General features: G+C 48.6%; 1 protein-coding gene across 1 annotated transcript in view; it reads right to left on the bottom strand.

The window, feature by feature from the left end:
* OLFML2B (olfactomedin like 2B) overlaps positions 1-22,640 on the bottom strand; it is a 41,492-nt gene that overhangs the window by 16,495 nt on the left and 2,357 nt on the right. Inside the window, exons 2-5 of the mRNA XM_029229582.1 lie at positions 21,622-21,885; positions 19,529-19,636; positions 6,681-6,857; positions 1,044-1,269 (exon numbers count right to left, since the gene is read on the bottom strand). Of these exons, the coding sequence (XP_029085415.1) occupies positions 1,044-1,269; positions 6,681-6,857; positions 19,529-19,636; positions 21,622-21,885 (775 nt within the window). The remainder of the gene's footprint in view (positions 1-1,043; positions 1,270-6,680; positions 6,858-19,528; positions 19,637-21,621; positions 21,886-22,640) is intronic.

Below are 22,640 nucleotides of genomic sequence, written 5' to 3'. Positions count from 1 at the left end.
TCATCAGAAACACCATTAAGGAGCTGAAAATACAAGCCACGGGCAGGAAGAAAATATCTGCAGTATGTATGACTGACAGAGGACTTGCTCCAGAATATAAAACCCCCACAAACCAATTATTTATTTATTTATTTTGGCCATGCTGCACAGCTTGTGGGATCTCAGTTCCCGGGCCAGGGACTGAACCCGGGCCATGGCAGTGAAAGTAACGAATCCTAACCACTAGACCACCAGGGAACTTCCACAAATTAATAATTTAAAAAGGCTACGAACAGTTAAAAATGGGGAAAATGATTATGCCAGCGACTGCGTGAGCAGAAACTGTAAGGAGGGAGAGGCAGAGCAGGTGCATGAGTCAGGAGGCTGCTGAGCAGGACCTGATGGGAGGAACTGGCATTCGCTCTGGCAGAGTGGAGACAGAGGAAGAGTGGGGCCTCCTGGGGTGCTGGGCAGGGAGAGACAGAAGAAAAAGGAGGGGCCGGTGGCAGGGAGGAGCACAGGAGAAGGAAGCGTTAGGGAAACAAGATAAAGATGAGGTGAAAGGGAATATCTGTTTTCTGTGAAAAAATAAGAGGGACAGAGATAAAAGGGGTCCAGCATGAGCTGGAGTCTCAGTCAGGAAGCCCAGGGTCCCTGGAGAAGGAGCAGGTGGGAGAAGCCCACTGTGTGGCTGTGAGTGAGTCATTCGCCTCTACGCCTCAGGGCCCTCATCTGCGAACGGGGAGGGCTGGACTCCAGGGCACTGAAGTCCCTTCTGGCTCAGCCATGTTCTGCCTTGTGGTCCTCTGCAAGCCCAGAGAGGGCAAGTGACTTGCCCCAGGGCGCTCAGCAAGTTGTGAGGAAAGGCCATAAGAATTCTGGATGGTTTGTAACTGCAGGGAATTCTCAGGTAACCGAGCTGGCTCTGCGGGGCCACAGTAGTAATCAAACTGCAAAAAGGGTGTGTGCCTCACGGGAAGTGCACCTCCACAGGGTCCAAGTGGTGACTCCGTCCCTTGCCCTGCCTCTGGGGGGTGGGGCGGCCCTGGCTGACCCCAACTCACGATGCTCTTCGATGTCATTCTCCTCCTCAGGGTCCTTGGCTTTGTAGTAGGTGATGCCCCGAATGACGGTGGGCTTGGAGGCCGGCCGGCCCCTCAGGTGGACCTGCCTCTGCAGGGGCCACTGAGGCTTCACCACCTCTGGTGGAGCCAGTGGCCGCGTCTGCAGGAGCTTGATGGAGTTGATCTGCTGGGACACGGTTTCTTCCTGCAGAAACCTCTCTTCATACTGCTCCTCAGAGGGGACACAAGGGAAGGTCAGGTCACTGGTCAGAGGGGCAGTGGTCAGGCAGAGACAATGCTGGAGCCAAGGCCATACTAATAACAACAGCTAATCCTAAAAGCACTTCCTAAGAGCCAGGCATTGTTCATCTTCTCATCAGCCCTATGAGGTAGGAACCAGTTTTAATCATTTCCATTTACAGGTTGGGAAATTGAGGCACAGAGAGGTTATGTAAATTGCCCAAGGGGCCACAGCAGGTAAGTGGTAGAGGCAGGATTTGAACCCAGGCAGTCTGGCTCCAGACTCTGTCTCTAACCTCCATGCTATACTTCTCAGAGAGTGCAGTTGTCCTCTCAGCTCTGGTCTGGGGATGCTGGGTGACTTAGATCTGGTATCAGTTGTTTCTAGTGAGGTCCATGTGGCTGGGACATGAAGGCTGAGGACCAAGCTGCATACCTCAGGATGAATCATGACTGCTTTTACTTATGCTGTTAGAGCAAACTGCCCCAAGCCCTCCCTAACGAATCCAGAATAAAGTCCAAAGTCCTTGGCCTGGCACTGAGAACTCAAATCGACTTGACCCAGCTCAGCATTCTTCTCTCTTTTGTTCCACCCTCCAGCGCCGACACGCCCGGTACTCCAGGCACTTGGTTGACTCCTGAACTTCTTGGCTCTCCTGAGCTTCTGGGTCTTTGCTCAGTGTGTTTTCTCTGTCTGGAAGGCCATTCTCATCCCCCCACCCCCGCACCCATATAGGTATTTCTTGAAATCAACCCATTTTTCAAGGCCTGGCTAAAATCTCAGGACCCCAAGGAAATACTCCCAGACCTTTTCATTCAGAATTAATCTTTCTTTCCCAATCATCACTTTGCACTTTGTGGCAGAGACTTCCAAGTGACTACCCAAATCCCCGTCTCCTTGTTCCCGACTTAATGAGAAACTGGTTTTGTGGGAGTGGTCATGGGACTAAGTTCTGGTTGGTAGGGTATAAGTAGAAGTTGGTGGGAAGAGCTTTTGGAGAAGTTTCTTAAGACTTGGGGCTGACTCAGCTGGAAGGCATCTTTTGCACTCTTCCTCATTTCTCTGGCCAGGAGAATATGGACAGGATCGCTGGAGCTGAGCAGTCATCTTGCGATCATGAGGGGATTTTGAGGATGGACATCACTAATGACATCTTGCAGCTGACTATATCAGCCCTGGGTCACCTGCCTCCAGAGCTCTTCTACATGAAAGGACAACCAACCGCTCTATTGTTTAATGCACTGTATTTCGGTCTCTTACTCAAAGCCGAACATAACTCCTAATGGATACAAGTCTGTACTTCTGTTGTAACACCTTTCTCAGCCTGCCTTCCACAGGCATTACTTAAGGATGTTGCCTCTGTTGACTGAGTAACTGGAAGAGGAGAGACCACCTCTTGTTCATCTTTAATTCCCCTGAGTAAATGCCTGTTAAATTGAATTTCTGAATCATAACAAATCCCAAGCAACCATCTACATTTGTGACTAGCACTGGGATTTTTGTCAAATCAAATGATGCTTTAAAGTAGGCAGCCGATGACCTGGGCATCTTGATGGTACCACAGAAGTCCTCTGTGATGGTTCTGGTCACATGGAAGGACCACCCTGTCCTCCACAGAGCTGCTGCCTGGGGACTGAGCTCTTGTGTCCACAGTGTGGCAGAGTCTCTGGGTCCTTCCTTGGTCCATCTAGTCATGTCCCCTCACCCAAAGGATCACAATCGCCCACCTTTGAAAGCAGAGGGCCTTGGGCACTGGGCCTGTGAGCTAGCTGTGCTGAAAGTCAGAGCCACTGGACAGGGGGTCCAGCTCCTGAGGGGCAGTGGCTCCATCAGTAAAGCATGCAGCGACCTAAGTGGGAGTGGCCCAGCGCTGCTCTCATGAGGTATCCAATGGCTGAATGATGAAGGGGTTGCTCCCTGTAGCCATCTAAGCCATGAAAGCTCCCCCTTTTCACCATGAGGAGGTGGACGAGCTCCCTTAAATCCTTGGTGAAGTCCACCCAGAGAGCAGAGTCCACTTGGAAACAAAACCTCTGTCCCTTGATGCCCAGTGTCCTGAGGGGCAGAGCAGGACCTTCAGGTTCACGGAACATTAGCTGGCAGGGATCCAGCTATCACGGCCAACTTTCTCACTTTGCACAGGAAGAAGCAAATCAGGCTCTTGTTTTGACCTTTAAAATCTGGCCTGGAGAAAACCTAGAGTCCTCATTGCCAACCACACCCCAAGTCTGTACTGGTTTTCCCGTGACAAGAGAGTTTATCCAGATGGCACAGCAGACATGGAAGTTCCTGAATATGTGTTCCTTGCTCCCCTGAGCTGACCGACTCCTGGAAGACAGGGAACTCTTTCTGCCAGCCTCCCCTGACTGGGGCCAGAGCGCTGCCCAGAAGAAACAGGCAGATTTGTGCCCCGAGCAGCCCCTACTCCTGCTACCTGCCCCTCTCTCACTTCCCATTCTTTGCTGGTGAGGTGACCTCCATCAGAAGCGCAGGGAATACTCAGCTGGTGCTGATGACGTTTTACAGAGCACCTATTAGGGCCAGACATGTCCCTTTATATTATTTTCAACCCTTAAAATAATGGGGCATGGTAGATATTATTATCCACATTTTACAGATGAGGAAGGAGAGGCTCAGAGTCATTTAGCAACTTGGTTGAAGGTCAATCAATTAAGTGGTTGAGAGGGGCACTTATTAAGTCATTCGGCTATTAAATAGGCCCAGGGCTGCCTGCTTCAGAGCGTGTGCTCTACCTTACATTAAAGCCACATTGTCCTCAGCTGTGACCACAGGACTAACTCATTGGCCATCCAAAAACTTGTCCACATCCCCAAGTCCTGAGGGCCATGGTCTGGCTAGTGCCCAGCAGACTTGGGGATCCCTCATTTCCCATGGGAAAGAGCTGCCTGGGAGGCTGACGAGAGGCCCCAGCCCTTGACTCAGACGCCGCGGGCCATCTAATTGCTAGACTCTGGTTTCCCTCTGCATTGCAAAAGCAAGTTGTCATTTCTTCGTGGCAAACCCCAGGAACTGTCTTTAATCCAAGCTCTTAGGGACGAGCGGGAACTGCAGTTCCTTCTCCCAGCCAAGAAGATGGCACAAGACCATGGACGGCCTCTGCCAGAGAACATATAATTTCCCTGGATTCGCTGGCTGCACTGGGAGGCAGTGGCCCCCGCAGCTTTGATTTCCTCTCTCTGTTAAACTGTTGTATGACTTCAACTGCTGGTGTCCCAGTTTTCCCAATCCCACCCTGCTCTCTCCACTCCCAACCCGCCCCCCAGAGCCCCCTGCCAACCCTCCAGGCAAGGACCTTCCTGGAAAGAGGCCTCCAGCAAAGTGCCACGCACCGTTCCAAGAAACCCTGACATCATCTGTAAGAACCCTGAAAAGAACAGCCAAACCCAGACACCCCACTCACCCCCTTTTTCAGCACGGGGTTCACTAAAGAGACAGACGGATGCAAAGGGAGAGGCTAGCCTTGCCTCCTTCACCACTTCCCCCTTTCCAGTCCCACCCTGGCCCTGGCTCTGCCCACACCCCCCCTGGTTTGGGCGGACTGTGCTAACTTCCACAGTGTGTGAATGGGGATTTCAGGAGGCAGAAACTTTTGCTGAGCAAGGCGAAAAAGAGTTGGGTGTGGTTGATTTGCCTTCAGGAAAATCTGAGCTGGGTTCCTGAACATACCACATAACGCGTCATCGAGACAACAGATGGAATTCTCAAGCTCAGCCGACTGGGAAATTGGAAGCCAGAGAGCACAGGAAGTGCCTAACTCTGCTGGGCTGCTGGGCCAGCAAAGGATGCCATACGGGCTGCGATGGGAGCCGCAGGGCCCCAGGTGTGATGCGAGGGTGCCTCCAATTTCCCTTCCAGCCCAAATGTCTTCTGGCTCTTTGGTTGACAAACTCAGACCTGCTCAGGGATGACCCACCAAGCAGACTAAACACACACTCAGTAGCTGGCATGTCGGGGACACCCAAAAATGAGAAAAAAAATAATTTTTGAGGGAATACGATATTTCCCAAAAAACCCCGTCAAAGTAGTCATCATGGGCTAAGCCAGAAAACTGGCCTTCCTTGTACTTATTTTCTGGGTTGGAATTGGTTTTATTTTGAGTTACAAATGGGGCAGGGTGCAGGCACCATACTCTCTTCAGGGCTTCTTGCCTCCAAAGTCCTAATCTGCCTGCTCTCCTGCCTTCGGAACACATGAGCCCAAGGTTCCCCAAAACCAAAGCTGCTGTCTGCTTGGCACCACTTCGGGGAGTTTCTTTGCTCAAGAGTTCCAAGCCCACATGCCTAGTCAGTCTTACTTCCTTTCTTACCCCAATTCTTAATGACCCAGGCAACAGGATCCTTCGTAGCAATGCTTCCCAGCCCTTTTCAATGTCACAGCACATTGACATTGACAGCTCAGGGGCTCTGACAGTCTGTGTCCCAGGCCCTGCTTCACCCATACCCTGCCCGCCTGCCCCAGGCTGAGGGGATCCCTCAATGGTTCACCTGGAATCCATGCTCTGCCATCCACCACCAATCCTTGGTCCAGTAAAAGTGAGCAAAACCCCTCTTAACTGCTGCTATCCCGTGGTTGCCAGGGACCCCTCTTACGATGCTTCATCCAGACCTGCCTTGCTAATAGCATCCACACTCTTCAAGTCCTGATGCCAGAATTTACCCATTTCCTCTTCCACTTTTGGGGGGTTAGCTCCTGTTTTTCAGTCATCAATTTACAAGATAGTCCAATACATTAAATAAAATAACACACGTAACTATTGAATATTAGCACGTACACATAACTTGGTAACTAGAGCCAAAAGAAACAGGTATCAAATGAGGAGGTATTTTTAAGCAAATAGGTCCTTTGGCATCACTCAAGTCACATTACATAGTGCTTCATTTCACTGCACAGGTGACTCTGTGTTCCAGACAATACTGAGGGGGAAGAGATAGAGGTGTGAGACCCCTGTCACCACTTCCCAGCTGAGCAAGGGAGACTGTGAGCATTCCTGGATCTGTTTTCTCATCTGCAAAGTGAGGATATGGATCTCTGCCCCAGCCTGCCTTCCAGAGCTGTGGTGAAGACCACATGGTATGATGATGAAAGACATAGTACTCCAAGAGGCAGGATGGAGTATAATAGAAATGGGGCCTGAAACTCGAAAGACCCAGATTTGAGTCCTGGCTTCAGTACTCACTGAACCTCCCTGGGCTTCAACGTTAATTAAGTACAGTGGGGTCAACCCCTGCCGCATCAGACCTACAGAACTGTTGTGTAGATGAAACGAGAGCATGCCCATGGAAGGACTGAAGCCTGCAAGCGCTATGCACATGGGAGGTGCTGGGAGTATGCTTTCTGGGAGTCTGTGGTCAGAGCCCCTGGAGGCTGGGTTGTACCTCGGGGTGGGTGTAGGCTGCAGCCGTGTCCCTCTGCAGGGCCGAGCGGATGTCCGGCATGCTGTCTAGGATGTTACTGGAGCTGTTCTCTTTGCCTCGCTTGTTCATCTCAGTTCGAATTTCTTTCACGTCCTCTTCGATTCGTTCATTTTCCTTGGTGAGGTTTTTAGAAACTTCCTAAGAAGAGAGAAAATTTTAAAAAGAGAGTCCTTTAAAGTGCTTTGAAGACAAACAGGAGGGAGCTGGCAGCCAGCTTCTGCTTAGAGCACAGAGACTCAACAGACAGGCTGAGAAATCAGCCAGAAACAACTGGGGCCCTCGAGTGTGTCCGGCCCTGTGCTGAGGACCGAGCTCGGTCCCAGGCGGCATTTCCAGGGCAGCTTGGCTCCGGTACATCCTCTGCTGAAAATGCTTCCCAATACCACCACGGCTTTCCTAATGATAACACTGCCATGTCCCTGGGCTACTGGGACACCTGTTATTTATCCACCCTTGGTTCACAGTACGCTCTTATCCAGTGACGAGTAACATTACAGAAAAATTCCATTCGCTTGCACCTCTACACACGTGAACCAGTGGCTCAGTTAATGAAAGATTTTCTGGGCAATTTTAAAAGAGGTGGCCAAAGAAATCTACATAGTATGCTCTTCTAATGAGCACAAACTATTCCCCATCACTTTTTTTTTTTTTTTTTTCGGTATGCGAGCCTCTCACTGCTGTGGCCTCTCCCGTTGCGGAGCACAGGCTCCAGACGCGCAGGCTCTGCGGCCATGGCTCACGGGCCCATCCACTCCGCGGCATGTGGGATCTTCCCGGACCGGGGCACGAACCCGTGTCCCCTGCATCAGCAGGCGGACTCTCAACCACTGCGCCACCAGGGAAGCCCTCCCCAGCACTTTTTAAAAGTCTTTTTTTCAATTGAGATATAGTTGATTTACAATATTGTGTTAGTTTCAGGTCTACAGCAAAGTGATTCAGTTATACATATATATATATACACACACGTATACTTTTTTTTTTTTGCAGTACGCAGGCCTCTCACTGTTGTGGCCTCTCCCATTGTGGAGCACAGCATCTGGACACGCAGGCCCAGCGGCCATGGCTCACGGGCCCAGCCGCTCTGCAGCACGTGGAATCTTCCCGGACCGGGGCACGAACCCGTGTCCCCTGCATCGGCAGGCGGACTCTCAACCACTGCGCCACCAGGGAAGCCCACACGTATACATTTTTCAGATTATTTTCCATTATAGGTTATTACAAGATATTGAATATAGTTCCCTGTGCTATACAGTAAATCCTTATTGCTTATCTACCTCATGTATAGTAGTTTGCATCTGTTAATCCTGTATTCCTGATTTATCCCCCTCCCTTGCCCCTTGGGTAAACATAAGTTTGTTTAATATGTCTGTGAGTCTGTTTCTGTTTTATATATAGACTCCTTTGTATTATTTTTTAGATTATACATATAAGTGATATGATATCATATTTGTCTTTCCCTGTCTGATTTACTTACTTCACTTAGTATGATAATCTCTAGGCCCATCCACGTTGCTGCAAATGGCAATATTTCACTCTCTTTTTATGGCTCCCCAGCACTTTAAAAGCATCATCTATATAGGAAATTGATAGGCTGGCTTTAAACTTTCCTATTCACACATAAAAAGTTTCCCTAAATGGCTTGGCGAATTAGGCATGTTCCAGACGTAGTTCATATCAGAAAGGACTAAAGCTACATTTCAGTCAACCAACACTGGTGAGTACCTCCTGTGTGTCTAGGGTACAGTATGGCAGAAAGAAAGCCTCTAATTCCCCTGGGGTTCTTGTCCTGGGACGGAGGCAGGTGCAGTGGGAGGACAGCTGTGATGGGGAGACAGGGTCCACACTGCAGAAAGAAGATGACCAACCATGTCAGGTTCTGTAAGTGCCCAACATGGGTTCAAAGGGACGGAGTGGACTAGAGGCATGAGAGGCAGCATCCTGGAGAAGATGAAGCTGACTGGGATTTGAATCTTGGACAGCTGTCAACAGACTTAGAGGTATCCTTTCTCCTCTAGTTATTCTTAGAGAAGTTTACTGCACTGAGATCTAACATTGTCCAGCGTTGGCCCCCATTCTAAGGTTCCCATGAGCATCTGAATTTTTAAATGTGATGTTCTCCTTTGAGCCCCGTTTATGAGGGTGATAGAGGAAGTAACCATGGAAGAATAGAAGATGCATTTACTTTTCATCTTTCTTTGACAGACAGACATGAGAAGTGCAAAAGCTCAGACATTGCCGGGCACGGTCTGCAGCCTGGTAAGATGCTACTCATGTCCCAGAGGGAAGCCACGGTGGCTCAGAGTTAGGGGGTGTGTAGGCAGATGGTGACACCCAGACACTGTGGCTCCAGTGGCCCTACGTGGGCTGCCCAAAGGAGCCCACGATGTGACTGTTATAACTAACCAGGCTCTAGACCACTGGCCATGCTATTCTTACAGCACTTCAGTGCACGCCAGATTTTGAGCACTGGAAAGGCTCAATGTGTCTGTGGGGCTAAGGTCAAGCCAACCTCTCTAAACTGCACAGAATCAACTATGAGAGCTAAAGCCCTTGAGAAGAGGTCTTGTTTCACGAATACCCGGAATAAGTGGCTTTACTGGGGGTGCAGTCATTCCTGATAAGTGTTATCAGGGTCAGCCAAGTATAGTGGTTAAGAGCGTGGATTCTGGAGGAAACTGTCTGGTTTACATCTCAATGGTGCTACTGCTAGATCTGTTATCTTGGGCAAATTACTTAAGCTCCCTGTGCTTCGTTTTGCCCATGTGTAAAATGGGGTTAATACTAGCACTTGCCCTATGGGTTGTTATGGGGATTAAATGAGTTAAACTATATGTGGAAGTGCATGGGACATACTAAGTGGTTGTAATTTTTCATAGACTGTTACAGCTGGAATGGACCCCAGAACTCAAGCCTAACCCTTCATTTCACAAATGAGGAAACTGAGGCCCAGAGTAAGGATGTGATTTTTCCCATGATCATTTTTAAAAGTGGCAGAACTGAATCCAGCACCCAGCCTCTTGGCCCCTGCTTCTTCAGTTCACTTGCTGGATCACTAAGAACACCAGGAGAGGTTCCTGGCACTCAGTCAGCTCTCAAGCGGCACTGAGCACATCACAGGGGCCAGTGAACACTGTCAGTTTGGTTTCAGGATATACAATAGGATAGGCATATACGGAGAAATATAAAAATGTTGGATTCCCATAAATCCTTGCTACTCAAAGAGACCATCAGCACAGGCATCACTCCGTCACTCAGGAGCTTGTTAAAATGCAGAAGCTCCGACCTGACCCAGACCCGCTGAATCAGAATCTGCATTTTAACAAGATGCCCAGGCAATCTGCATACACATTAAAGTTTGGGAAGCACGGTCTTAAATGTAGGAAGCTTGGGATAAAGCTAACGGACAGGGGGCCCAAATGTGTGAGAAAGACTGTTTTACAGGAACCAGGTTCTTTCTGGGGCCGACAGGAAAAGTTCCTGGTGCCTGAGTGGGATTCAAGCGTTTCTGTACATCTTTAAGCACCTGCTAAGAGGTGCACCTGTGCATCTTCTCCTGTAACTCTCACATCCTGTGACAGGTAATGAAGCCCCAGAAGGTTCAGGGGTTCGATATAGTATTTCTTCATTAATGCACTCGTGAGTCCAGCCCTGGGCACTGAGGGTAAGCCAGGCCAGCGAGGATCCTGTTCTGATGAAGACCACCCTCCATGAGGGGAAGTAAACAATAAATAAACAAGAAAACATCAACTAGTGAAAAGTGCAACGAAGGAAAGCAAGTCAGAGTGATGGGACAGATGCAGATTCTAGCTCATCGGCAAGATTGACAACACTTGTCTAAGGTGGAGACTGAGGCATGTCCACAACTGCTGCCCAGCCATGGCCCTAGGACCCCTCTCTGGGTGGACCCAATGGTTTGGCCTAAGTAGCCTAAAACAAGATCCCACCCAATTCCTGAACACCTCAAAAGAGTCAGCACTGGTCCTTGCACTCGCTGGGAGGCAAAGGGGCAACCCCACAGGTTTAGCCCCTGCCCTCCAGAGTTTGGTTTTTCTAGGTCCCTGGAAGGCTCCCCTCTCATCGATTTAGAAATGCCAACACCCTTTCTGGTTTTAGTGAGGAGCTATTATTCTGAGTTTCCACAGAGGAGGGTTTGAGACAGGCCTGGCCCTGAGACCCCGGAGGAGCAATATTCTTTATTCCCCTCATGGGAACAGCAAAGCCCGCCAGCCACCTGAATAAACACCAGGCTGGTGGTGGCATCACCCCATCGGCCTGCTGGGCCAAGCCAGCCGACGTCCCCCAGGGCGGCAGAGCAGCAACCACCTCTTCCCCAGGCGTGCTGGCCTTGCAGGGCTCCTCACTCCTCCCTGGGGCTCTGCATTCCTCACACCAAGGGCCTTTTGTGGGGTACATCTCAGGAGGCACCGGGGATGGTGCCCACACAAGACACTCTTGATCCTGCCCTGGGAGAGGGGTGAACTCCATGACCTCATGCCTCTGGCTCTTCCCCTCTGGGACAGCTGCAACTGTGACATTTACAGTGTGTGCAACTTGACTTGTGCATGGCACTGGCAATGTGGTGGAGGAAGTGGGAGGGGTGCCTGTCTGCCAGGGGTGAGCACACCACGTGGTCCCTGCCAAGGATCCTAGTGCTATGAGGAGGGAAAGCAGGAGGGAAGAAGCACAGGTAGATAGAGGGCTGGCACAGTTGGCAGGATACGGCCAGTCAGGGCCATTAAAGATCTGGGAACTGTGTCATGGTCCTTGGGGTGGACAGAGCTAAGGAACGGAGAGGTATTCACAGAACAAGTGCCACGTGCTGGGGGCATGTGGTCGGGCATCGGAGGGTACCCGCATTGCCAGTTGGGCACAGGTGTCCTGTGCTGACCACAGTCAGATGCACAGGTGCCAGAGGGGAGGCAGTGTGCAAACTCGGCAAGACCCTGGGAAAAGGGGAACTGGATGTAGGTGGAACTGAGGGTACAGCTGGCAGTCAGCACTGGGCAGCACAGTTGGTCAGAGGACAGCTTTAACGAGCCATATGGAGGGACAACACAAGCAGATGTGCAGACTGGTGCAACGGGCATGTGCAGAAAGGCTGTTCCACGGGCACAGACTGCGTCCTGACCTTGTCCAGCTATTGGACAAGTGTGTGCATGCCTGGGTGAGACCACAGCGCAGCTTAAGCCAAAACTGTTGGGACCCGAGGGAAAGACAACCAGAGCTCAAAGCTCTATCAGCTCTCTGCGGTCTTGTTTTCCCAACCAGAGCCAGGGATGAGGTGTGGTGGGCAAAGTGCTGGCTCTGGAGACCAGGTATGAAACCCACACCACAGTCACTACCTGGTTTTACGTAACTACATAAGGCAAGCGATGGGAACTCTCCAGGCCCCATCAGTTAGAGGAGGAAGGAATAATGATACCTACCTCACCAGGCTTGGTTTGGAGAACAAATGAAGAGCTGTATGTGGCACAGCACACAAAACAGGGCTTGACACGCGTTGCCGAAGGTGGAGCGGGACGGACTCATGGGATCTCAGTAGCAGATACACAGGTGGAAAAGGGGAGGGGAGCTAAGGTTTGGCGTGGCTGGGACAGGGAAGAAGCCGAGGACCCAGAGCTGGTGTGTTGTAAAGAGACTCCTGTAGAAGGAGACTAAGCAAGATTGCAGCTGAGCCAAACCATGGCCCCAAGTCATGCAGCCGGCATGTGCCCCCACTAGTAGGTGGCTGGATGTGCACAAGGCTCAGAGGCAGATGGCAAGCCTGAGGACAGAGGGAGCACGGTTCCTTGTGGGAGTGAAGTGAGATAGTGTGGGAGTAATCGGACCTGGTGGGAGGGCTCGGAGTTCCCATAGTTCGCCCTGCCCTTCCCCCCTCAGAACCCTCCATGACACAACTAGGACCAGGTGGCCTGGGACAGACACCCTAGGCGACAGCTGTCTCCAGCCCCTATAAGACAGCTGGATGGGGAGAGCAGCTAGAAACAGCTGGTGCTGCAGCTGACAGGACAGGCAGGACACAGCACAACCCCTGACCACAGGGCAGGCCGGCCTGGCTGCAGGGGGCGGCCAGCTGACGCGTTCAATCACTCCCCCCAACCTAACAGCTGTTGAGCATCTAGTCCACACCCACGTTGGGCTAAACTTTGGCCAACAAAGATAACTTAGACCCAGGTTGTCCTCAAGAAGTCCAGAGCCTGGAAGATAGTCAAACAAGTAAAGAGCAAGAAGCCCCCAGGCCTCTGATGATGAACCCCATCAGTACAGCCACACGCTCCCTCACATCCTGGCAGCTGCAAGCTATTCCCAGGCCAGCGGATGGAGGGCTGAGGCTCACACCTTAAATCCCTTTAGCCAGGAAGAAAACCTTTCATGCCACAGTGACAGATTAGATTTGAAGTATATGTAAAACCCAGGAGAGATTATATATTGACCTGAACCCATACTAAGATGTAAACTGAATTAAATAACGTTAGAGCTGAAATGTATCTTAGAAATATTATCTCCAACCCTTTCCCTTTTCACAGATGAGGACATTATGGTCAGACAGGGGGAGTGACACTCCTCTCCAAGGCTGCACTTGAGTAAGGAGGAGAGTGAGACGGTTTACAGCAAACCCTTCTGTGAGTGCAGATTTGATCAGGAGAGAGAGTGAGCACTTGGGGTGTCTTGATGTGAGTGGAGGGAGGGCAGAGAGGAGAGGCTTGGAAAGAGACAGGTCCCCTAACCCATGGCCAGGCCTGCACAGACAAAAATTACATTTTCCTATTAGCTGGTAAAAAGATATATCCCCCAGAGTCAGGAATGATCCTTTGATCTTGCCTTCCAGACCAGAAACACAAAGGCCACCAAATTCTTACGTCTGGGGGAGAAGCCCTCAGTAGTGCTTGTGCCAGCACATTCTGGGGAGAGGGCCAGTTCTGGGTCTGGTAAATCCATTGTAGACTTTAAATCCCACTTGGACACAACATTATCAGGAGAAAAAGCTTCAATGATACACAAGGTTCCACAATGCCATCTGTACTCATGGATGGGGTTTGCAAACTCCAGCGGGTAGGTGTGACAGAAAAGGAGTCACACACACACTTGGGCAACAGAAATCACACTTTGGGAAGCTTGTAGGCATGCATCTATTTTAAGAGCCTGGGATATGCACCCACATGTATACAAAGGCACATGTGTGTACAGTCACATCCAAGTAATTATAAATGTTGCCAGTTGTACTGCAGCTAAGTGGAGGTAGGGCATTTCTTCACAAAGATTTGCAATTTTTATGGGCATGACTTAATTCAACTAAAGCCTTGATGCTAGAATAAATTATTTTAACGACCTGTCCCTCTGTTTGTCTTTTTCTTACTTGGATAATAAATCTACTCCTGGAAGCAGTACGCGGTACTAGGCCTGTACCTCTGCCTCTTGTCCTGATGTCATCAGAATCCATTTTTTGGCCTGGGCAGCCTACAAGTCTTTGTGTCTCTGGGTGCATTCAGCGCTCAGAGCAAAAGTCTTCTGAGCTGAGTCTGTGCCAACGACAGGTCTACATGTAATGAATAGGGTCTGCCTTTGCCTTTGGAAGCTACAGATTTTCCTTCTAGACTTTTAGTTCCTATCTCTCCTGGCACCTATATTCTGTGCCTACACCCACCCCAGCTCCAATACATACCGGTCCTTCCTGCATCCCTTTTCCTTTCCCAGCCACTTTCAGAAGAGTGTCAGCCTGGATCTACCACATAGAAGGTTCTTGGACCACTGACTACCTTGGATGTTACTTCTACTTGGACAAGTTCTACAGGAATGCCCATGCGGTTTCAGGACTCCACTAGGGGAACAGGAAAGAGGTTTTGGGGGTTAAGTTTGTGGCACACAGTGAAAGGGTCCCACTAAGATACATGCTCCAAATTGATAAAAATTAGAAAGTCTGCCAATACCAAGTTTCGGTAAGAATGTGTGTGGAGCGTTCACACCCTGCTGGAGGCAACATGAACTCGTACTACCACGTGGGAGAACAGCCTGGCAATACGGTCGCCCCTTGGTCTCTGCAGGCGATGAGTTCCAGGACTCTCCACAGATACCAGAATCCACTCAAGTCCTCTATATAGAATGGTGTAGGATTTGCATAAAACCTGAAGACATCCTCCTGTATACTTTAAATCATCTCTAGACTACCTATGATACCTAATACAATGTAAATGTTATGTAAATAGTTGCTGGCATATAGCAAATTCAAGTTGTGCTTTTTGGTGCTTTCTGGAACTTGGGGGGGAATATTTTCGATCCCCCCCAAATTTCTGTGGTTGAACCAAATTGTAGGCATGCATCTATTTCAAGAGCCTGGGACATACACCCACACATATACAAAGGCACATGTGTACACAGTCACATCCAAGTAATTATAAACGTTGAATTCCATGGGAACTCAAATTGGTTGAATCCACAGATGAGAAAACATGTGGATGTGCAAGGTCGGCTGTATCCCCTAAAGTTGCCGATAAGCATAACTAATAGCCCAGTAGTTCCATTCCTACTTACATATCACAGAGAAATGTATGCACGTATGGGATGTGCATATAGAGGGATGCCCCTGGGGTTACTATGAATTACAAAACTAAAAATAACCCCCATATCCGCCATCAGTGGAACAGATCAATAAATTGTGGTATAATCTCACACTAGAATACTACACAGGAATAAAAATGAATGAACTACAGGCCAAAAAATGACATAGGTGAGTATTAAAAACATTAAGTTGAGTGGAAGAAGCCCAACGTGCACACACATAGACACACACTTCTGTAGGATTCTACATATTTAAAGTTCAAAAACAGACAAAACTGTTGTATTTAGGAATGCATCCTTAGGTGATGAAACTGCAAAGAAAAGCAAGAGATGATTAACATAAAGCCAGGATAGAGGTTCCCTTCGGGGGGGATGTGAGTGGGAGAAGACATGTGGGGGGCTTTTGGGGTGTTCCTTGAGCTGGGTGCTGGTTACATGGGTATTTGCTTTATGATAACTTGCTAAGCTGTACATTCATTGTTTATGCACTTTTCTATACATGTGTTATTTTTCACAATTTAAAACAGAAGCTCAACCAAAACCACTCCACCAACAAGAGCTTCCAGAGCTGATTTTACCAAGGGGTGAGATTCTCAACAGTTCAGATTCCATTTCTCTCTCCTTTCTTCCTCTTTCATCTACAAATGGAGTTTCCATTCTTACATCCTCCTACATAGCTGAGGTGAATGTATACACATGTGCGTGCCTACTTCTTCTGCCAAGTACTGATCTTACTCTGGGCAAAATGTCCCTCCAATTTGACCCTTTTGTCTGGTCTGACCTCCATAGAGCTCTCTTTGGGATTCAAGAATATTCAAAGACCAGGAGCAGAGTTTCACTCCCATTCCTCCTGCAGAGCCAGGCTGGAGAAGGAGTGTTTTTTCCATTTACCCAACATTCTGCCTTTTCACTGCATGCAGACTGCAGACAGAGTCAGCCAGCAAGAGCCAGGAGATGAGTGGCTGGACTTGAAGCTGAGAGACATTGCTCTGGTCTGTGGGCCCAGGGCCCAGACCCATCTGTATCTGTTGTCACACCAAAGCACCCTGTCATCTTGGGGTGCCTGTGTGGGGAAACTTTCACTGGATGGGACCTTCTCTAAATTAACTTTAATCCTATTTAACAGGATTTATGGGGTATGGCCATGGTTCTGCCTAGAAATTCCTTTGGAAGACCTATTGCTGTAAGTTCCGGTTAGGAAAAACTGATGCTCCCAGGGCAGCCAGCAATGATTTGAAGAAACTTATGAGGTTGATTAGAAAGGGCTCTGAGGAACCAGGAACCAGAAGGCCTGACCTCCAGCCTATACTTCACTAGCACTGTGACTGAAGGAAAGTCATCTCATTTCCTTTGGTCTCATATCCTGTCCAGCTCACAGGAACTAATAAGCGAAATGTATATGGGATGCTTTAAAACCACAAATGCTATACAAATATAAGGGATGATTATTATTATTATTCTAAAGGTCCAGTTTTTGCTACTAATCATTCCACAGTTTTGAAAAAGAGGTAGCTCTCATCGATATAACTAAGGTTGGTTTGGGCAAAAACCCAGTGACTGTATGACTGCACAGAAGATACATCCTGCTGGGTAGTGGCACTGCACCAAATTCATCCACACTCCTTCCCTTTGCCAGCAGGGAGGGCTCAGCTGCTAGACAAGGCTGGAAACATTATAGGCCTTGAACAAAGCTCAGCCCACTGGCCTTCTCAGAGGCTGAGTGCCTGACCTTGGCCTCGTGAACACTGTGTTCTACCCCCAGAGCTATCTTTCCCAGGCTGTGTTCTCCAGACAGAATGAAAAACATGTGGCTGCCAAGGTCAGGTAAAGGCAGAAGAGGTGGCTGTCACCCCTGTTCCTGTAGAAAATCAATCTTTTTTTTTTTTTTAAAGGGGCATTGCACATTTGGATGGTTCTAGGGGCCAAGAGAAAGACAGGCACTTTCCAACTTTGAAGGTCCAATGGGATCTTGGTTTAATTCCTTTTGAACCCATCTGAAAGAATCAGAAGGTGGTTTTAAATAGCAGAAAGAATCCCAAGCCCACGTGAAGTCCATTGGTAGTAGGATGGTGTTGACCATTCCAAATCCCATCATTCCAGCTGTCAACGTCAGGAAAGGAGAGGCTCGAGATGCCAAGTGGCCTGATTCTCTTAGGGAGCCCCTCCAGGAAGACTGGGGTGATAAGAGTGGACTGCCATGATCCCGTTGGCCACCTTGATCTGCCTACAAGCTTGGGCTCCAATTTCCTGACCCCACTCATTAGACCTCGTAACTGACATGACTGTGGACCTACCAACCCTCCCAGAGCAAATGGCCATGTTCAGAAAACACTTCATCCCAGCACCGGGGGAGAAGGATCTGGTGTTCACTTTCTGGGAACATTTTTAGGAGTGTAGGGAGTGTGCTGAAATCAATCCTTGAAACCACAGCGTTTCATCAGCCTTGTCCCAGTTCTCTTGGCATAGCAACAGAGGGACAGTTGCCCGCACTCACTCCTTGGTCATAACCTGAGTGCTTTGTTTTATTTAGCATTTCAAAGTGTTTCCAAAATGAGCAGCTCAACTTTTATCTCCTCAGCAATCGTACAAAGTAGGTAGGGGACCTTTCCCACTTCACAGATGGAGAAAGCGAGATATGGCTGCTTGGTAGTGGCAAACAAAGAGTAATTCACTCTGTCTTGACTCCTAGTACAGTGAGTTCCCTTTCTGCCACACTAAAGATCCTTACTTTTTTCTCATCCTACCTACTAATCACCCATCAGGGAACCTCAGCTCCTCCATGAGAGACCCACAAAAGCCCACTTTTTCAGGAGGAATATATTAATATGCTTATTAAATTTACTTTTTTTTTCTTTTTTTTTTGGCGGTACGCAGGCCTCTCACTGCTGTGGCCTCTCCCCTTGCGGAGCACAGGCTCCAGATGCGCAGGCTCAGTGGCCATGGCTCAGGGGCCCAGCCGCTCCGCGGCATGTGGGATCTTCCCGGACCGGGGCACGAACCCGTGTCCCCTGCATCGGCAGGCAGACTCTCAACCACTGCGCCACCAGGGAAGCCCTAAATTTACCTCTTATATTAACATTCTAACATAGAGAACAAACGTATGGACACCAAGGGGGAAGGGGAGTGGGTGGGATGAATTGGGAGACGGGGATTGACATATATACACTATTGATACTATGTATAATGTAGGTAACTAATGAGAACCTACTGTATGGCACAGGGAACTCTACTCAATGCTCTGTGGTGACCTAAATGGGAAGGAAATCCAAAAAAGAGGGGATGTATGTATACGTATAGCTGATTCACTTTGCTGTACAGTAGGAACTAACACAACATTGTAAAGCAACTATACTCCAATAAAAAATGTTTAAAAAAATTCTAAAAATTAAATAGTTTTCTACTTGAAGCAGCAGCTCTTTGAGTCACTGTTTCAAGTATCCATTCCAGAACTGGATGCCAGTCGAAGAAACATCCATAAGCTTCTTACCAATCAGGCTGAATGATGATCATTCTTTTTCTGATAACTAAATGACTTCTTATTTATATGTTAAAGCATTACAGCAACAAAACAATGTCAACATGATTGTTTATAATGACTTTTATCTCCCATCATCATATCACACACCAGCTGAAAACCATAGCTCCAGCTATGCATCTCTCTAGAACTCAGTCATACAAATGAGGTATCTCTGTCTATGAACATTAAATTACTAGTCTATTCTTCCTGTGGGTGATCAGCCTGAATGTTTTGCAATAAGGAATATTATTTATTAGTAATCATTTTTATGTCTTCTTTCTCTAAAATGGATTTGAGATGGATTACCCCCCCAACACACACACACAGAGGCATGCACCAAAACAATTTTTTAAAAGAGAAATTAACAAACATATACCCAGAAGAGACATGACTCCATCTTAAAACTGGAAGTAAGATGCTTATTGCACTTTTACATTTTATTTAACTCTGAGTTCCCTGGACGTCAAGGGGAAAATAGATATACATTGGTTATACGGTTCTTATATATGAAAAATGAAGGTATTTACATTTATATTTCACTATTTCTCTTTGTCACCAACAATTTGGCATGATTTTGCATGAGTGTTTTACGTTTTGTGTATATTTTTTTCTTTCCAAAGAATAATGGGTTAAACACAGCCAGGGTACATGCTTTCTGAAGAAAAGTGTATGGTAAGTTTGATGCACTTTGGGGCCTGATTAAGAGAAAGATATGGAAACCCAGACTCTTCCTTACCTCCTCTAGTTTGTCCACTCTCCCCACCAGTTTGGTGGTAACCGAATGCAGTTTCAGGAGATCCAGGCCATAGAAAGCTCCTTCCAGCATGTCTATGATGGTGGAGAGCTATGAAACAAAGGCAGGCGTTAGTCCAAGGCTGGGGCAGACAGGTCCAGAGGGAGACGTTTCCTTTTAGATCTCCATGTTGGAGGCTGGACAGGGAAGCCACTAGCCAGAAGTTGAGAGGTGGCCCTCAGAAACCAGCACTTGTGTGGGTGGGCACATAAGCAGACCCAATGGTGTAGGTGTACTCTGTCTATTGGAATACGCGGGTAAGAAAATGGGAGAATCCTACAAGAACAAGTCAACTGAGGTCTGGACAGCTTCGCCAAACTGTTTATACTTGTTTTACTAAGTCCATCAGTTGCATGCATGTCTGTCTTTCATACTAGACTGTGAGCTCCTTGGAAGTAGTGCTATGTCATCTTCATCTTTGATTACCCATGACACCTAGTACAGTACTTGGCCCACAACAAGTGATCTGAAACACTCACATGCATTGTCTGCTGAAGTCCCTGGAAGACACCAACAAGCTTTTCCTTAGCACTAAAAGCAAAACTGCCCCTGGGGTAAAAGAGACCCACTGGCCCATCTTTGAGGCGGCAAGTTGTCACAGGGTACCCAGCTCTCTCAGTTTTTTCAACACTGTCCTTCCTGCCAGTACAGAGCCACTGGGAGGAAGGTGGCTGAGGCGCTGGTGACATCCAGGGTATGCAAAGTGCAGGTTGAGGAAGCAGATGAGAGATGCTCAAACTGAGCCTCCCTGCCAAGGACCATCCCTGAAGAGTTTGTTGGACACTGTTGTGCAATCTCTGCTCCTCCAATAACAGCTTTTCTATTAGATGAAGAATTCAACGTATGAAATGCTCACGTTTAGAAGATCTCCTTCCTCCCCCTCAGAGGAAGACAGCTGAATCCTGGGTAAAGGCCAAGGAAGGGTAGCTGATTAATATGTACCGCGATGATTTTCTGATTCCTAAAATTTTGCGTACTGTTGTTTCAGAATCCCCCAAGAATCCAGTCCTATAACTGGGTAACTGTGCCTTTGGTTCAGAGATTGTTTCACGGCAGAGCTGTAGTTCTGAGTGATGTGGCTGAATCCTGGGACGCTCATTTTATTGGTAGACCCTACTCTGCTTAAAGGAATATCAATGATGACCAGTTACCGAGTGCGTACCAGCTGCCGGCACAGCGGTAGCACTCTACATGGTCATTCATTAATGGAACTAGTGTCTATTGGGCCTCAACTATATGTCAGGTATTGTGCCAAGTACTCAATAGCTGTCATCTCATCGAGTCTCAAAACAACCCCCAAAGGTAGACGTTATTCTTCCTACTTTTTAACTCAAGGAGGCTGAGGTCAGATCAGGTGAGTAACTTGAGTAGCATCACGCAGCAAGCAGTAGCAGAGCACTGATTTGAACCCAAGTCTGACTCCAAGCCAAGCTCGTCCCACGACCCCACGCTGCAGATGGAGAGGGGAGGACAGGATCAGATGAAGCCCTCAGCTGACCCACTGGGCTGCCCCAGGTAGGGCCTGAGCTTCCCCATCCTGTGGACCAGAATTACAGGACTGAAGTTTGATGACTGGACCTAGAGCAGGCCCCAGGCCTTCTTCTTCTCTGGGTCACCCAGCCCTTGCAATGAGCACTAAAGGCTCACTTCTCTCTGTGTGTCTGGTGTGTCTTTGGGGTGCCTCCTGTGCTGACAGCAAATCGTGGCAGTAACTCTCCTGGAGAAGAATGCTGAGTTCTTTTGGCCGGCTGGGTCTGGCAGCTGCTCCCAGGCCCAGCCTCCTTGGCTCCGTAAGAGAGGCGGGCACACTTTGCTCTAGGCATCTCCCTCAGACGTTAGAGTTGCAAATGACCAGTTTGTCAGATCATCAGCTTTGGGTCCACACGCAACACTCTCAGGCCAGGGTCTGACCTCCTTTAAAGGCTAAAACAGGGCCCACTTACTCAAAGGCCTACAATCCCCAGCAACAGCCTTGCCAGACTCATGGGTCCCTAAGGCACCCTCTCACCCAGGCATCAACCCACACCAGGTCCTACCTTCAAGTCCCGGCTGTCTGCCTCCCGAAGCTTCTGGAGCCTGAAGTCTCCCTCACAGGGATTGAGGGCGGATGGCGGTGCAACACAGGCACACTTGCAGGATGAGCCTGAGGTGATGGTTTCCACAGTGTAGAAGTCTTCCTTCCTGGAGGTCCCCTTGTTGACCCTTTGGCAGGCGTCTCGGCCCAGGGGTCGCACTACACACTTGCACTGACAGTCCGAGCCCTCAGACACGGCCTTAACTTTGTCATAGTCTCCGAGCAACTAGACAAAGAGAGAGAGAACAGGTTGAGGGTGTGCAAACACAGGCATCACTTAGGGTCCTGAAGAAGGCTCTCCGTTCACTTTGTCAGATGTCCTGCTAGCCAGAGACCTCAGACAGCTCTGATGTGGAGTTGAAAAGGTCATCGCAACACAATTTGCTGACTCTAGCATTTCCTGGGAGGCACTCAGAGTTCAGCTCTCTTTGTTTATCTTGGAAAGCTGTGCATTTCTCAGGGGGCCTTAGCCTTTCATCATTTAAAGGAAAAAAACAAATGAGCCCTATCATCCTTCCGGTAGTCCTTGCCTTAGCTAGAATCCAGATTTAGATTTAAAAAGGAAAAGAGAAGGGATTGATGGAGGGATTGGAAAACTGACATTCCAATTTCAAGACTACTGGCTTCTGTCCTCCTTCATTCATTCACCATTTATTGAGTGCCACCTTGGAACTGAGCTAGGTGCTGTGAGAGGTAAAGCAACGGGCCAGACACAGAGACTGCTCTCAAGGAGCTTACAGCGTAGGAGATATATAAATAACAGTCACACCAATTAGGGAGTGTTAAGGCCCCCTGAAGTGGGAGTGCAACGGGAGCTCAAACAGAGGCCCACAGAGAGTGTCTCTACCCGGGCACCAGGGAAGACTTCTTGGAGGAAATGGCATCTGATCTGGTCTCAAAGGATGGGTTAGATTTGGAGAAAAGAAACTGGGAGGAGAGAGACAGATCCAAACGTCAGTAAGGTTTACTCAGCCCAAGGGT

The sequence above is a fragment of the Monodon monoceros genome, unplaced genomic scaffold (assembly GCF_005190385.1).
Source record: "Monodon monoceros isolate NGI ecotype Baffin Bay Population unplaced genomic scaffold, NGI_Narwhal_1 Super_Scaffold_18, whole genome shotgun sequence".
NCBI classification, from domain to species: domain Eukaryota; kingdom Metazoa; phylum Chordata; class Mammalia; order Artiodactyla; family Monodontidae; genus Monodon; species Monodon monoceros.
This window is presented reverse-complemented; position numbering and strand designations above follow the sequence as displayed.